Source organism: Molothrus ater, chromosome 21, assembly GCF_012460135.2.
Source record: "Molothrus ater isolate BHLD 08-10-18 breed brown headed cowbird chromosome 21, BPBGC_Mater_1.1, whole genome shotgun sequence".
Lineage (NCBI taxonomy): Eukaryota > Metazoa > Chordata > Aves > Passeriformes > Icteridae > Molothrus > Molothrus ater.
In genome coordinates this window covers 3,765,079-3,781,239 of record NC_050498.2, presented here as the reverse complement: position 1 = coordinate 3,781,239, position 16,161 = coordinate 3,765,079, and the positions used below count along the sequence as shown (strand labels likewise).

The 16,161-nt window shown below is 44.7% G+C and overlaps 1 protein-coding gene across 5 annotated transcripts in view; it reads left to right on the top strand.

The window, feature by feature from the left end:
* Positions 1–16,161, top strand: part of LOC118694206 (sphingosine-1-phosphate transporter SPNS2-like) — a 136,670-nt gene that overhangs the window by 96,984 nt on the left and 23,525 nt on the right. For 4 of the 5 annotated variants that reach the window (XR_004981381.1, XR_004981380.1, XM_036395198.1 and 1 more), the window contains one exon: positions 7,378–7,476. The exons of the other annotated variant lie outside the window; for it this stretch is intronic. Coding sequence is in view for 2 of the 4 variants with exons in the window: in XM_036395198.1 (XP_036251091.1) it covers positions 7,378–7,476 (99 nt within the window). In the remaining 2 variants the exon portion in view is untranslated. The remainder of the gene's footprint in view (positions 1–7,377; positions 7,477–16,161) is intronic. 5 annotated transcript variants of the gene reach the window in all.

Sequence of the window (16,161 nt, the reverse complement as noted above, 5' to 3'; positions counted from 1 at the left end):
AATAATTTCCCAAAATTTTAAGTGTTTGTGCAAGACCCCACATGCAGAGAATTCAGGGAGCATTTCCTAACAGTCAGCATGGATGTGGGCTTTGTTAGCAATAACTCAGCTTTGTTCTGCAATAGGAAATCCTTCCCTCCCTCCTGTGACCACAAAGGCAGCCCATCTACCTACCATTCAACACATACACAATAGAAACCCACCTCTGGGAGAGCAGAGAGGAAAAGAAAGTATAAAGAATTTTTGGACCATGTTCACCTTGTCCAAGAGGAAACTGTCAGGGACTTTTCAACTCATGTCCTTCATTTTCTATTCTTTCTCCACCACAGAGCTTTTTAAGTCTTTCAAATCAGCAAGCTGACCTCAGCAGCCCCATTTTCACATGAAACAGTCTGGACATTTGTTCAAGAGCTCTGCATGTTTTGTAGAGGTTTCCATCAGAGCCCATCAAACATAACTTGTGTTGAAGCCCTGTTGTGAAGGAGGTGTTGCTAATTGTATGAAAAGAAAGGCACTAAGGCACAGGACCATTACAGGACTTTCCTGAGGTCTTTTGTCAGCTTGTTGACAGAACTAAAAATATAATCAGTCTGGCATCAATAGAAAACTCCCTTGACTTGTATTTGCTGGTTATGCTAACATCAGCAAGGAAACAATTGGGTTCAGTATTCTGAGATGTAAAGATAATGGTGTTGATGTATTGATTCAGCAAAGAACTTCAAGCCTCTGTGCCTAAGCTGTGTTTATGTTGAAGTTCAAGGTTGTGTTTATATTTTGAAGTAGCTCTGCCGTTGCCATCACTGCATTGCCTGATGAACTTTCCATCTTTCACTCCTTTGTGCAGGGAGCTCTTTGAGAGGTGGGGTGGGGTGGTTAAATCCACTCCTCTCAGTGTGGGTAAAGCTCAGAGAAACAAAGGTTGTCAGGCTACTCTGGTAGCCTTGGGTGGCTTTTAATGCCCAAGGTTCCTCCTGCCAGCTCTGTGGGGCTTCCCTGGGGCTTCCATGGGATTTTGCAGCTTGTGCTGAGTTCAAGGCTGCTGTGGCCATTCATAATTGGGATCTCAACACTTGCACAGATGTGCAGCCTGGAGACAGCTGTGCTGAGGAAGAAATGACAGTACAATGTGTGTAGCTGCTCATTCCTGCCTCCTGTCAGAGCTTCCTGTTGCATCCTGCCCCTGGCTGTGGTGTTCCCAGGAGCAATCCCAGCTCTCTCCACTCAGAATTAGTGGAGAGGTTTAAATAGCAGCTGGTTTATACCCTTCTTAACACTGGCTGGCACAGGTAAGGGCTCAGCTGGGGTGGTCCCAGCTGCCAGGAGGGAGGATTCTGTCAGACATGTTCAAGGTCTTCCAGAAAATCTGGGCCAGAGACAGACCTGAAATTTGACCTGTGTTGTCTCAAGGTAACCCCAAAAGATATTTTCAACCAACTGCTCTGTTCTGTCAAGGGTATTAGGGCTACCATCATTGGCCCATTTAATTACAGAGGTTTTTGTGTTGATTTCAATGTGACTTCAATGTCCTGTAGCTTTTTAACAGCTTTTATAGGATTTGCCATCTGTCTTACCAGCATCCTATAGTCAGTTGCATTTTGTAGGGATGCATTTGCAGTTATTTATGTTGCTTTAGTGCAAAAGAGTTCCATAAGAAATGATTGGAAATAATAGCTCAATTTTCCAAAACACAGCAAAGAAACTAAAGCCATGTTGAAAAATGGATTTTGGTAATTGCTGCCAGCTTTTCAGCTCACTGTTCTCTGGTCTGTTTTGGAAAATGGACTAAGTGTTGTATATCATGCCCAGCTTGATGCATTAACAGCATGAGTGGATGTGTGAAAGTTTTAAAGAAATAAATGTAAACACCACTTAGATGAGGTCAGAGCTAGAAGCAGACAGGCTGGAGAGCAGACAGAGCACACAGGGGATGAGAGGGGACATAGGTGAGAGCCAAGGCTACAGCCACGTTTGACAGACAGCTTGGTGGGAAGTCCTTGCCAGGCAAAGATGTGGAAATGCTTTAGCAGATGCACTTTATATGTTTGGCAAATTAATTTTCCTGATTACTATTTATTTGGTGTAATCAGAAGTGTGTCTGCTCTTGCCTGAGGCTGGGAAGGAGTTTAAAAGCATTATTAGCCTAAGCTTAACAACACTTTCATCCTATACATAAATATTACCCTGTTTTCATGGATAAAAGCTCTCAATACTGCCTGAACACTGATTTCATTATGCCAGGAATGAGGATTTTGGAAACTGCCTCCCAGATGATCTCTCACAGCTTCCCCAAGTTTTACAGATCCCATGATTGCTTTAGAATCCTATCGGGCGAGTTGTTAAGGACCTCCAGAGGCTTTGCAAGTTTAATTTCCGTGGCAAAACAAGGATGTTTGCTTATTATCTTCCAATTTAATTGTTGGCTCTTCCTAGCTCTGTGCTTGCATTGCATCCCCTGCTCCTGTTTTTTCTGCAGTCCAAGGTGCCAAGTGCTGGCTCTGATAAGCTGTCAGTGCTGCAGAGCTCTGCACTGCCTGAGATCCTGAAAGGCTGATATTTGTTCTGAATGCAAATCTGTACAAAACAGGTCTGATTCTCCTGAGCACAACTCTCCATATCTCCTCCCAGGCACATGCTCAGATGGTGCTTGGGGAAAGGGGGGATGTTTTGTATGGAGCTTGCTAATTATGAAACAGATTTCATCAGCCATCTTTGCAAATTGGCCTTAAAATTACCAGAACCCCAAAGTAGCATTAAAACTGCCTCATAACAGCAACAATCAATGAGCTTCAGTGCAGCAGGCAAGTGTGGAACACTCTGAGACATGTGCAGTGTGTGGGGCTTTGTGGGAATCTGGAGCTAATAGTGGGGGTTTCATCCATACCACATCTCAAAAGCAGAGGTGATGGACAGGGGCTTGGGATTTTTGTGTAAGAGCCATGAAGCAATTTAAAGTGCCTCTATTTCAATCACAGTCTCTTTAGGACTTTGCTGAGAAAAGCCATCCTCCAGTTTATTCATAGTCCTGACATTCATGCAAAAAAATTGCTCTGCATATTTCTGTTTTCTTTTAAAACACGAGTTCTTTCTAAATGGTCATGACCTGCCATGGAGAAGCTGCTTTGATGTTTTGTTATAAAGTCAGAGTCTTCCTTTAGGCTTGAAACAGGCACAGACTGGTGCTCAGCTGTGCCATAGGCATGTAGGAATGTTGCTTTTATTCTGATTACCTTCCCTAAAAATAAAACCCAGTTATTTATTTAGTACAAAATGCTGCCCTATTTTTATAGCCAAAGATAAATTGCATTTCCAGAGGTTCTTCTTGTTGTTTCTCAGAGTGTCTCCACACAATACTCCAAGTGCTGCAGGTTAGATTTGAGGGCAGGGGAGGAATGCCTGGGAATGAGGGAGCACAGCCCACCCCAAACCATCCAAGGGCTGCAGGTGGAGGTGTTCTGCTCTGGGAACTGCAAACCACAGCAGCCTCCTTTCTCTTCATTTAGGAGCATTGTTTTCAGACAGTGTCTGCCTGGCTTTTGTGGAGGGTCTCTCTGGATCGCAGCCTTGCCCTTTTCTGAGCAGCAGGGACAGCTGGGCTCTTTCCAGGTTCTGGCAGTGGCTGAACAGTGCTAGTGCAGGTTTTCTTTGTCTTTGGTGCTGCAAGAGGCCAGTTTGAATTGTCCTGACCCAGAAAGGGCAGCAGAGTGCTTGAGAGAGTAGAGTTTCTATTCAAGCCTAGACATAAACATCAGAACTTCCCTCTTTGGCTTGTGGCCTTTTCCTGGGAGAGGAGTGATCTCTCCTTTGCTTTCCCCATTATCTTTTCTCAGACCATGTCCTGCTGGTTTCATCACAGGAAGGAGATGTCAGCAGCCATCCCTGGCCTTCTGAACCTCTATTTAAAGAGCAGGGCTGCTTGGTCAGCCACCCTGCCCATCCTCTGTGCTGCCTCTGAACCTGGAATCAGGGATGAGCCAGGGCAATCCCACAGGCTTCCTCCTTGGCTGCTGTGGCTCTCCCACCTCCAGTTTCTGTGGGATGTCCAAACCAGGCTGTGCATGGTTTGAATTTAGGTCTATTTTAGTATTGAAATGCCCATTTAGAGTTATAATTTACTTCTGTCTTCCAAGAAGAGTAGATGTTTGCTACCAGCTGCTTCCTGTCCATCTGAACAAAATGGTTTTTTTTAAAGTAGGGATAGGGTGGAGTATTTTTTTGTTGTTTTTTGGAGGTGCTGGTTAAGGCTTTTTTTTTTCTTTCTTTCCAAGATGTTTTTCAAGGAGATCATATTCATTTGCTTGCTGCATGTTGGGGTTTTGCTTTGAGGGGGGCTTTGTCTCTTGAATTCCAGAACAAATATACCAAGTTTTTGCACTTCATGGTGTTTCAGCTATCAATAACTTCTTCAGTTAAGCTGGAAACTGAACTCCTATTTGCAAAACTGTGTTTGCATAATATAGCTACACATGCAAAATTATGTCTAATATATTCATATTAGAATATATTAGAGTATATTCATATATACAGATATATAAATGTGTATTCATGTGTATAAATATTTATATATGCATGCACACATATGATACAGCTATCATTAAGATTTCTTCCTCTTATTAGCATCAATTCACTGCCACTCCCTGAGAGTGGTAAATGTTTAATAAATGTGCCAGTAATTTTGTCTTTTTGCTACAAAAAATTGATAGAATACAGAACCAGGCAGATTATTTTCTCCAGATTAACATAAACTTTACAGAAAGAAAAATATTTTAGGTTTTAAATTTTGTGTTTCACATTTATGCACAACTCTTGAATTAGGTAGAATTTCACTTTATCTACTCAGATGCCCTTTCCCAAAGAGCTCCTGCAGAATGTTTCTCCACTGCCCCTGTGTGAACTGGGCCAGGTGGGAAGAACAAAAATAACTCACTCTTAATTTTATTTTTTTTCTTCTGTCTGGTCTATCCAGGTTGCATCCATTATCTGCCTCTTGGGGGAGTGGGAATGAATTGTGAGGCTGTCCTACTGTTCACATCCTGACCTTTAGCACATTTCTGTGTCTCTAATGAAGTTTAGAGCTAATTTTCCTCTTGGGATTTCTCCCTTCAAGTCGTGTTCTGAGATCCTGGATGCAAAAGGAGGGCAGGGCCTGACATCCACAGCTGGGTGGGTGCTCTGGATCTGAACATATCTTGCTCTAATGTTGCACAAAAGAAGTTGAACAGGGTGCCTGCTTAATACATGGCATGAAAGTGCATTAGCAGTGTGCCTTTGCAGCTTTGTCAAAGCAGGGATGAAAGAACTGGCAGCTCATCTGATCACACATGGTAAACCCTAAGGAAAAGCATTTAATCTAATTTAAGTCATAATTCAGAATTGTCTGTGCTTGGAATGAGATGATAATTTTAAATAGGCATCAGTTCTCTTGTAGTGTGGATTTTCTCAATGCTCTTTATTTTGTTTCTGGTTCTCTGGTGATTCTTTCCCCTGCAGACAGGGCAGCTCCCCTGCCCTGTGAGGAATAGTTCAAGCACTGCAATGTGCTTTAGTCCTGTGCCCTGAGTGAGTCCTCCCTGCCAGCCAGTCCAGGTAAAGGATCTCTGTGTATCTCTGGCCATTCCTGAAATGTCACATTTCATGTATAAATTACTTTGGGGAAGGATTGCAGGATCCTGGCAAGGCAGGGATTCTAAAGAAAGGTGGAGGCAGCCCATCAGAGAGAAAGGGGATAAATAAAAGGGATCGTGGTCTCCAAAGGGCTAAACAAGAGTCATTCCTGTCAGAGGCACAGCAAAAAGCACAGTGAGATCAGTGCTTACAGGCAGAAACAATGCTCACTTGGATTCAGAGACCTATTGAATTCTTCATTACTTCCAGCCTTTAAATCAAGACAGGATCAATTCATAAACTGGGATATGTGGACTTGATGCAGATGTCCTTAGCCAGTGTCTTTAACAATTTATGCCAGAGACAATTACTTTCTTCTGCCTCTAAAAAGTCTATTATAAAATTAAGGTCATTCCACAGGACAGGGAGTTGCTGGGTTTTTTATTTTTTAATTTTTCATCCCCTTCCGTGGTTAGGGCTCTGTTATCTCTGAGCTCTAGTCCCTTCATGGGGAAGTAATTTGTGTTTTCCACTGCTCCTGTGTAATCTGACTGATTCTGCATGACCTGGCTAAGGGTGTCATGTCCTATTAGAGGAGTGGAGGCCAAAATACAGGATCTTGGCCGTGGAAAATTTTCCTAAGGTGACTTTGTCACTTTCACAAATGGAATCACAAATTTTTGAGAAAAATGTGAAGTGGCTAGAGATGGAGTGGGAAGGGAGGATGTGTGACCATGACCTTGCATACTGATGTGGATTGCTGGTAGTTGAGGAAACAAAATAACTTTTGTTGTGGAACAAGGCAGATTTCCCAGGTTACAGCTCAGTCCTTGAGGGGAAGGCTGATGGTGTTGAGTGTAGGAGCATCGGGGGCAGGACGGTGGGGATGGACAGAGACAGAGATCTCTGAAACCAGGGCTTGGAACTTGTGGTTTATTGCAAAGGACCTGGGTGCAGGGCCCTGCTGGGAGCTGCAGCCACAGCTCAGAGCAGGACCAGAGGAAGTAAAGAGAGAGAAGGCAAAGAGCTGGTACAGAGGATGAGAGAGCGAGGTTCCAGTTACAATACAATAAATCTTCTTCTGTGTTGAATATTCTCATTCTCACTAACCAATCTAGTACAAGATACAAATCCTATAGCATTTACATACAGCCTATAAGAATCATTACATTACCATCCTGTGTTACATTTTAAACCCTAAAAACTCCTCTTTGGGCCCCTTCTGCCCAGCTGGCAGGGTCTGCTCTGACCCTTGGGCCTGTCTGCAAGCAGAGGGTGTTGTTCCATCAAAAGGGGATCACCTTCAGCTGGCCACACCATTGTTTTCCAGTTGTTCAGTAACTGAGGGATCTCAAAGCTTGCTTTCATTTCAATCTCACTGAGAGTTTCCATATTCTCAAAATCTTTTCTCAGGCAATTATATTTATAAGGCTTTCCTGTTTCATCTTCCCCAACAGTTGAGCAACTTTAAATTTTATTCTTCCCATCAGCAAAGCAAAATGCAGTCTGAGGAGCAACAGCAAAGTGTCTTGTGGGCAAAGCTGATAATGCAAGCTGAGAGTGGAGCAGAGAGGGCAGAGCTTCCTCCCCTCAGCCCCTGCCAACAGAGCAGGAGGGGTATCTGTGGCTCCCAGCTGCCTGAGCCAGCCATGGACTGGCCAGTGCTCTGTCTGGGTAGCTGGTTTGTTTTGTGCTGCCCTGAGCAGTACAAGGCAGATGGGCAGGTTCTTATTTCAGCTTCTTTACCTGTTTTTGTTTCTTTCCCCTTCTCTGCAGTACGTGGTCATTCCAACTCGCCGTGCAACCGCAGTGGCCTTGCAGAGTTTCACTTCACACCTCCTGGGAGATGCTGGCAGTCCTTATCTCATTGGATTTGTAAGTGCTCACAGCAGGCTCTGGCAGGGTTTGCTCTGGTTTCCAAACTGCTCATCTGAAATGCCAGGTTAGGTCCTGCTGGGAAGGAAGGCCTGTGTTTGTCAGCAGAATGGGAAGTGCTGCAGAGCAGTGCCACTTTCTTTACCTGGTTGGGTTGTTGTGACCTGCAGTTCAAGCCAGGGGGGACTACTTGGGTGTGGGAAATGAGCTTCCACATCTTTTTAGCCTGAGGTGTTTCCAGCTCTGGAAAGAGAGAGTGTTCTTGCTGTGGTGTGGACATGGGGCCCAGAGAAATTAGGTTGGAAGAGAGTCATGTGTGTGTTTAGCTGTTAACTGACCTCAGAGACCAAATACCTGTTTATGGGCAGCAGCACACAGCTGTACCTGCTTTGTGTGACAGTAAATCACAGAACCACAGAATATTCTGGGCTGGAAGGGACTGACAAGGATCATGCAGTCCAGCCCCTGGCCCTGCACAGACACGCCAACAATCCCACCCTGTGCCTGAGGGCAGTGTCCAAACTCTCCTGGAGCTCTGGCAGCCTTGGGGCCATGGCCATGCCCTGGGGAGCCTGGGCAGTGCCCAGCCAGGGGTTTTGTTAGTGCTCCTTCCTGGGCTGTTCACTGGGTTCCTTTCTGTGACTGCTTCAGTGGCCTTGGTCTGACTGAGCATCTCCCTTCCTTTGCCACTCTTATCCTCCTGCAGAACAGAACAAGAGACCCAGCTCCAAAACCTGGCACTCAGAGAGAGAACAGCTGAAAATAAATAGCCTGGGAAGTGTAATGAGGAAAAGAAATCTGGATATACTGGGGAAATGTCTTTTTCCTTCAGTGGAGTTTGCTGCGTGGAGTTTCAGAGATCACAGATCATCATTTATAAAATATAGCAGCTTCCCCAGAAATCCATAAGCGCCCCTGTTCCTGGTGTGTTGAAAGTGCTGCTTCCCAGGGATGTAACTGGGATCTTCACTGGTCCCATCTCCTGAGAGACAGGACTTTGATGTGCTCCTCCAGCTCACACAGAGCTGCTGGGTGCTGTGGGGCTTTTTTTATTTTTTACAACCATCATTGCTCATCTATTCATCCTGTAGACACCAGTGTGTGTAGCTACACATATTTATTTATATATTCTTAATTTTGTGAGTATATCTGTTTAAATATACATCAATGTTTACTTTTGAGTGGCAGTGCTGTGGCTGCTCTGTAGCCCTCTGAAGCACACAGGAAAAGGCAGATACAGATAAGACTGAGAAGACCAAAGAAATGAGAAATCTCTCAAGAGAATAAAATGCACAATTTAGCTTAACTCTATATTTACTTCAATGTTCTGGGCACCTGGGGAGAAACAATCTTATTTTAGAAGTTATTTGAAGGTGGCAAGAACAAAGGAATTGCAGGAGAGGCTGCTTCATGCAGGGCAGGATGTGGGGAGTGTGGGAGAGGAGAAGGAGCCAGGCAGGGCTGGGGCAGCCCAGGCTGCCTCAGGTGACTGCTGCATGTTCATCCTTTCCCTTACAGAAGAGGGATGTCCAGGAGGAATTCCTAGGGCCCTGAATGATTGCAATTATTCTTGAAAGTTGCCTGGGGCTCTTTGATGTCATAGATTAAAAATAAAAGGTCTTTGGTTGTAGAAATAATGTGCCTTGCCCTCCTGGTATTCAGAGATCAAGCAAGTTGTGAGTTACTTAAGGATTTCTGGCTGAAATATGTAGAGCCCCAGTTTAATAGCTGCTTTAGGCTTTCTTTAGACTGGGAAAATATTCGTTATTATTTTTAATAATTTCTGAATACTTTGTTATTATTTTTGAATTATTTTCCTTTTCCAATGCTGTAATTGTTGGGCAGTTGTGATTTGGGAGGAGGTGAGGCAGGTCCAAGGCTCTGTGCAGACAGAGGAGTGAAGCCCTCATGCCATGATGGAGCCAGCATCCCTTTGTGCAGCCTCTTTTCTGGCTGGGCTGATTCATCCTCCCCCTGCTACCAGGACTGAAAGGTCAGCCACAGCTCCACATAACACAGAAAGCAAATACTATTTAAAGTGAAAGGACAGCCAACTTCTGCACCAGAGCTAAGGCAGGCACTGACCCTGGGTGTTAGAAACCACAAGAATTGTCCAGCTGCAGTGCAGGATGGAGAAACCCCATGCAGCATTGAACCCCAGCTGGGCAGGCTGCAGAAGGGGCTCAGATTCTGACCAGGATTTTCAAGGCAGTGTGTGAGGGCTGAGGAACGTGCTCCTGCTGGATTTAAGGGAAATTTGGGAACCTGATTGCCACAGTCCTTCTGGGAATCCCCACCCTGATGGCATCAGCTCCCACTGCTGTGACTCCAGACTCTTCACAAGGCAGACCAGGAGCAGGGGAAGGTTTTGAAGGAGAGCAGCAGAAGGCCCTGGAGGTGTCCAAGGAAGGATTGGATGTGGCACTCAGTGCTCTGGTCTGGTTTACAAGGTGGTATTCAGTCACAGGTTGGACTTTACCATCTCAGAGATCTTTTCCAACATTAATGATTCTGTGAGCTGCAGTAACAGGCAGGCTCAGAATGGGTGAAACTCAACCTCCTCATCACTTGGGTTCACCTGGGATCTGCTGTGTCTTCCAACTGCTTCAGGATTCCCCTGGAGTTCCCTCACTAAATGATCAGTGCTTTGATCAAACATGGCTGGAATCCTACATGGTTTGGATGAGTTTATAGTGAGATTCCCTCCAGCAATGCTCTTAATAAAGAACTGGGGACCCTTGTCCTTGTAGGACCGAGCTGTGGCAGGCAGTTATCTCTGCTGGATACCAATAAAGGTGGTATTGATCTTAAAATCCCTGTATAAAACACAGAAGGTGCTGATCAGCCACAGCCTCAGGTGTGCAGTTGCTGCTGTGCTCTGTGGTGTGTCCTGGAGCTCAGGGTCACACTCAGACTTTCTGTCACTTCACTCCATTCCAAATCTTGCACTGCAGCTCCTTAAACCACCCAAAGCAGCAAATACACATTAGTGCTTAAAAGCTGAGTGGCAGGGAGCACATATGTGTGGCTATTTTTCATGTCTCTTTAAATATTGATAACTTTTATTGTGGTAAAAAGGCTTAAGATTGACTTACAAAGGAGTTATGCAAATGCAGCTTTAGGGTGGCAGCTGCAATTTGCATAAAGCTTTACTACATGGCAAGCTCTGAGATCATTTACTGTAAATCAGCACTGCCTGCTTATTTCCAAATAAGAATAGATATTGCTGCAGAAGTTCAGTAGATGAGACAGCTTTTATTCCTAGAGAGCTGCAGTTTTTATCAAGTGATAATCAACCTGTGGTTTAAATAAGTCCTTTTTAACACCTCCAGAGTCACTCCACACTTTATTCTTGAGGCAGTAGGTGAGAAATCTCACCTGCTCAGTGCATTGCACCCAAATGTGTGTAGTACTTTTCTGTCTCTGACCACTCCTACGATTGCTGGAGCACAGAAGTGTTAAGAGAAATGCCCCAAGTCTCACCATTACTGTTGAGTATCAGATAAAGGTCTTCAACTGCTGCCCAGACAGCATTTCAGACTCAGAAGAGCAAGTGGAGGGAGCTGGCAGCAGCACATGAAATAGTTAACTCTTGTCAGGCTGCATCACAACTCCAGCTCTTTGTATCACTAGCTCTGGTTTGATCTTGGTTGCCCTTTAAAATAAAACAGTTGTAAGTCCATGCTCCTGTGTCCATCTGTGCACAGGCATGGACCTGTCTTCCCTGCTCAGGGTTTACATCATCCTTCTCCTTGTGTCCCCCTCCACTCCCTGACTGCTCTTCTGCTTCTGGAAATCTGAATGCAGGCAGAAGGAGAGTTTTATTTCAGGCTGTGGCTTGTGACTTTTTCTTTCTTTCCTTCTTTCCTTCTTTCTTTCTTTCCTTCCTTCCTTTCTTTTTCTCTTCCTTTTTTCTCTTCCAAGTCTGTAATTTGCTGAGCACTTTTCTCTTCCACCCTTGCCTGTGATGCCAGCAGGACCTGCTGCAGGAGGTGCTGTCCCTGTGTGCCAGGCAGGTGCTCTGTGGGCACACACTGCCCTCACTGCCCTGCTGCTGTTTGCTTCAGCTCCCTCTCATCTCCTCTGTGCAGCTGTTCAGAAGGTCTGAGGATGAAAACCAGTCTGTATCTCCTTGTCACCTGGCCACATCAGCGTGTGAGAGGCTGTTCTGAAGTGCCAGAGGTTGCTCTCCTCCAGGAGCACCTTGGATGGACCAACACTGCTCCCTGGACTCCTCTGATGGTGGCTCCCATCCTTCCTGCCCTCCTGGTCTGTTCCAGTTTTACTGGGGGGACACCACCTCCAGCCTTGGCACCTTTCACTTTTCTCCTTCCCCAGCTTCCCTCTGAGCAGGTTGATAAACCTAATGAGCTATTTAAGCAGCAAGAATACTAATGACCTTCCTTTAGCAAGTAGTTAGCAGAGCAGTGATAATTATCCCTGGTGCAGAGTATCAGGGCAAGCAGATCAGAATTTCATTAGGGGCAAGGCAAGAAAAACTGTAGTAAATGCAGCAATTAAGATACTTTTTAATGAAAGTTATACCTGGAGGTGCAGATTTCACAGAGTCTTGGCCCAGTTTGAAACAGCCTTTTTGTTGATTTGGTTTGAAGGAGTTTACCTCACCAAGGATATCTGTATGGAAAGTAGCTCTATGTGTAAAGACTTGCCTGCCTGAGGAAGCAGAATTAATGTATTATGGTTTAAAATTTATATTTTATGGCTTAAAATGCTATGGCTGCTTCAGAGTAGGACATGCTTACTCTGGAAGGACATTTTTTCCAGCTTAGTTTGCTAGACTAAAACAGACCTCAGCCCACTGGGAGTCAAATCCACTTCTGTCTGACTTAAAACCAGGGTATAGCAATGAAGGGTGGGGTTGGGATGTGATGCTGCAGTCTGGTGTTCTGTCCCTGGGTGACCCATGCAGCCATTCCTCAAACATGGCCCATTAGGTGCCTGCTGGGGGTTACACAGCCCTGTCCCTCCTGCCAAAGCAGGCTAAGAGATGAGCTCAAGGTCAAAAAGGCAGTATTGTCCTGACACAAAAATGTGCAAAATACTCCCCTGCTGTAACATTCACATTCTCTGAAAAAATCCTTTCTCCCAGGGTTCTTCTCCTGGGAAGCTGAGAAGCCTCAGAGAAAAGGAAAACAATTCTGATCTCATTTGCTTCTCCTGTGTTGTGCTCCTGTGGAATGTGTTTGGAGATTGTTCACCCACAGGTGATTGTTCCATTGCATTCTGCTGGGAGTTGTTTTCACTCTTTGGCCAATCAGGGCCAAGCTGTGTCAGGACTCTGGAGAGAGTCAGGAGTTTTCATTATTATCTTTTTAGCATTCTGTCAGTATCCTTCTGTATTCTTTAGTATAGTTTAGTATTCTTTAATATAATATAGTATCATAAAGTAATAAATTAGCTTTCTGAGAACATGGAGTCAGATGCATCATTCCTGTATTTGTTGGGACATTTCCCAGCAAATATCCTGCCATCCCTCTCTGGTTCATGGACCATCAGGAGATATCCCAGTGCTCTTGTGGGGCTGAGGATGGAACAGAGGTCTCTGTCTTGTTGCCTTTTGCAGCCATGTTCTAATATAGTGTACATGGGTCTGTATAAGCAGCATCTCCCATCACCTGATAGAGTTGGTAGATGAATTGTGGCACACATTTATGGTTTTTATTGTTCTTTCTTTCCCAAGTGCCAGCTGCCTGACAGGTGTGGTGAGACCCTGATGGCACCACTCCTCCTGCAGAGATCTTTCCCCACATTCATGCTTGGGTGTGACCCACACTGTGGTGGTAAAATGGGACTTGGCCTTGCTAGTCTGAACATCCACTGTGCTTGCCAGGGAAATGATGTGAGGGTGAGAACCTCCAGCCCCTCCTCCTTATTACCTGTTTCTTCAAGCAGTAACTGCAAGTTGAAGATTTCTCTGGTCCTGAGTAATTAAAAGCCTTTTTCATAGTGCACTGGAGGCCAAATTTTTGACATAGCTGTCAGCTGCAAAAGAAGAGGAGAATTAACCACCTGGAGACCAGTCCTCATGGGATTGATCTCCTCATTGCAGCGAGCTAACAAGCTTCCCACTTCTGATGAGTCAGGAACAGATAAAATTTAAGTCTGTTAATAAAATACCAAATGACTTCCCATCTCTAAAATGCTCTGTACCCAGGGTTCACAGCCTGGTTTTGGTGTTTTTTCAGAGTTCTGTGCATCTGTCATGTTCATGACCTTGTTAGATGTTCAGGTTCTCTGTATTTTTGATAAATGTTTCATGTAGGTGAAAGTATCTCAATAGAGAAAGCCCAGAAATCCAAAGCAGGTCATTGTTGCACTCGAGTATTTCAAGCTCTGTCTCATCTGCTCTGTCACTCCTCTGTGCACTGAAAACCTCCTTAAATAAATGTTTTCTTCCTCTGAGCTGCCAAGGATCCTGCATGCTCCCAAGATGGGCAGTTTTCATGGTGCTGAGCACCTTTCAGAATGTGTCCAGATTCTCTTCACAAGGATTCACTTTGCTTTTGTGGGATATACAGACAGGGAATGGGTCCATGCAGCCAGGGGAGGTGGGGACAGGGATTCTGCTAAAGGTCCTGTGCCCCAGACCTGTTTCTGCATGGGAATGGGCACCCCCATCCCTGCACATTCACCTACCTGGGTCATGGGAGTTCCTTCACACGCCCCATGGTAGGAGGCATCTCTCTCTGGGATCAGAGAAAGGCCAGTCTCAACTTAGAAAATCCCTGGGCACACCAGACCAGAGAGAAATGCAGTTAATGATTTGAGGAAAAGAGACTTCCAACCCTCTCAGGGCAAATGGGGCAGATATTGCTCTGATGTACCAAGTCCATGTCCTGGCACAGCAAGCAGCATCCTTATGGAGTATCTTTATTTACTGTAGCCTTTTTCAAGGCAGCATCATGTATTTAATGCAGCATGGTCATCCTGGGAGAGGGACAATATCATTAAAAAAACAGATTTGCTTCCTCTTATTATAAACTGTTCCTCATGCTACTTAGCACAGTGTCAACTCTTCTGCTCTCCCCCAGGCCCAGCAAATTGTTTACTTTATAAAATCCCTTCTTTTTGCTTTCTCAGCTTCATTTTCATTCACAGTCCATTTTTTTAGAAAATTAAAGAAATCTTTCATATTCACTCTGACTCGAGAGTGGGTGGATCTCAAACCACTGTGGGGTTACAGGGAATACTGTGTTAGGAACTGTACTGAAATGATCAGCCAGGGAGAACCTGGCTTGTATCAAACTGGTAATCATGGAAATCAGATATTTGTGCCAGAAATACTCTTTTATGTAGCAGGATTTGTGCCCAAGTGGCAACATCAGAAACTTAGAGAAGCCAATTGCGGAGGAATTGAAATATTGACTCAGCAACAAGAGAGGAGGAAATGAAACAGTGATTTCAGAGATGTTCTTACCATTACACTGTGTAATTAATAAATCAGTTAATTTACCCACCCAGACTGTTCAGGAGGGATAGAACATGGAATCCAGATGCCTTCCTTGGGCTCCAGCCCACCTTGGCATCTCCTGTCTCCATGGCCTGCAGCCTGTTCCAAAGCACACACCACACTCTTCCCAAGACAGTAATGAAGCTTCCCTTTGTTCCCCTGTTGTCTCCTGCACTCAGATGGAGACACAGGCGGGGGTTTGGGGCTGGGATGGTGCCACTGCAGCTGCACTGCTGGTTCTGCAGAAAGCAGGAGCTGTCTGCAGCTGGGCTCCATCCAGGTGCTGCCACCAGCTGAGCACACACTGTCCTGTTCTGCTCTGAAAGTGCCTCAAGCTGAATTTATTCAGCAAAGTCATTCCTCTTGCTCTGAGCTCTGTGCTGCACAGCAACGGAGGAGATGTGAATTTCACAGCTAGGTTGGTTGTTGGGAAGGATGAAAGTTTGACAAGAAAGTCTCACAGATGCTTAGCAGAAAGATTTTTGAATGTAGAATCTGAAGAAGGAATAGAAATGAAAGCAAGTTTTGATATAGAAGAAAAGAATTGCTGAGCCAGTCTCACTGGATAACCAAGGAGGCAAAGGCTGTGTCAGTTAGAAGGGGTTTTATGGCTTAGAGCAAAGGATAAACCCACCCCAAACAAGAAGATGTTTTTACCAAGCAGAAAGAGAGCACAGGTAAACAAGGCAGCAAATGCTGCAAGTACATAAAAGGTCTCAGAATTTTCCCCTGCAAGAAAACTGAAAAACAACTTCTAGCTTAAACTGTAATGTACCAACTTATAGTGATTGGAGAACAGTAACATGAATATGGTAATTACAGGAGTTATGATAGGCTATAGATAATAGTTAAGGTACAGATTGGTTCTACTGTGTTAAGATGCTCAGCAAAGAAAAGTCTATAATGCAATGTAACCAAAAGAAAAGTCTATAATGCAATGTAACCAAAAGAAAAGTCTATAATGCATTGTAACCTAAACTCAGGGTCTCAGGGTCTGCCTGCAGCTGGAGCTGACAGCTGTGGGCACAGCTCTGTCACCCACCACCCTGGACTGCTGGAACACTTTGGATCCAATAAATTGCATTTTCACTGCATCTCTAATTCAGGCTCTTACAGTTGGTATCAAAGACTTGTGATTAAACTGCAGAGCAGCAACAGGACTTCCCTCTTGATTTTCCACCCCCATGTTCTGCATAGATGTTTTGAGGCTTTTT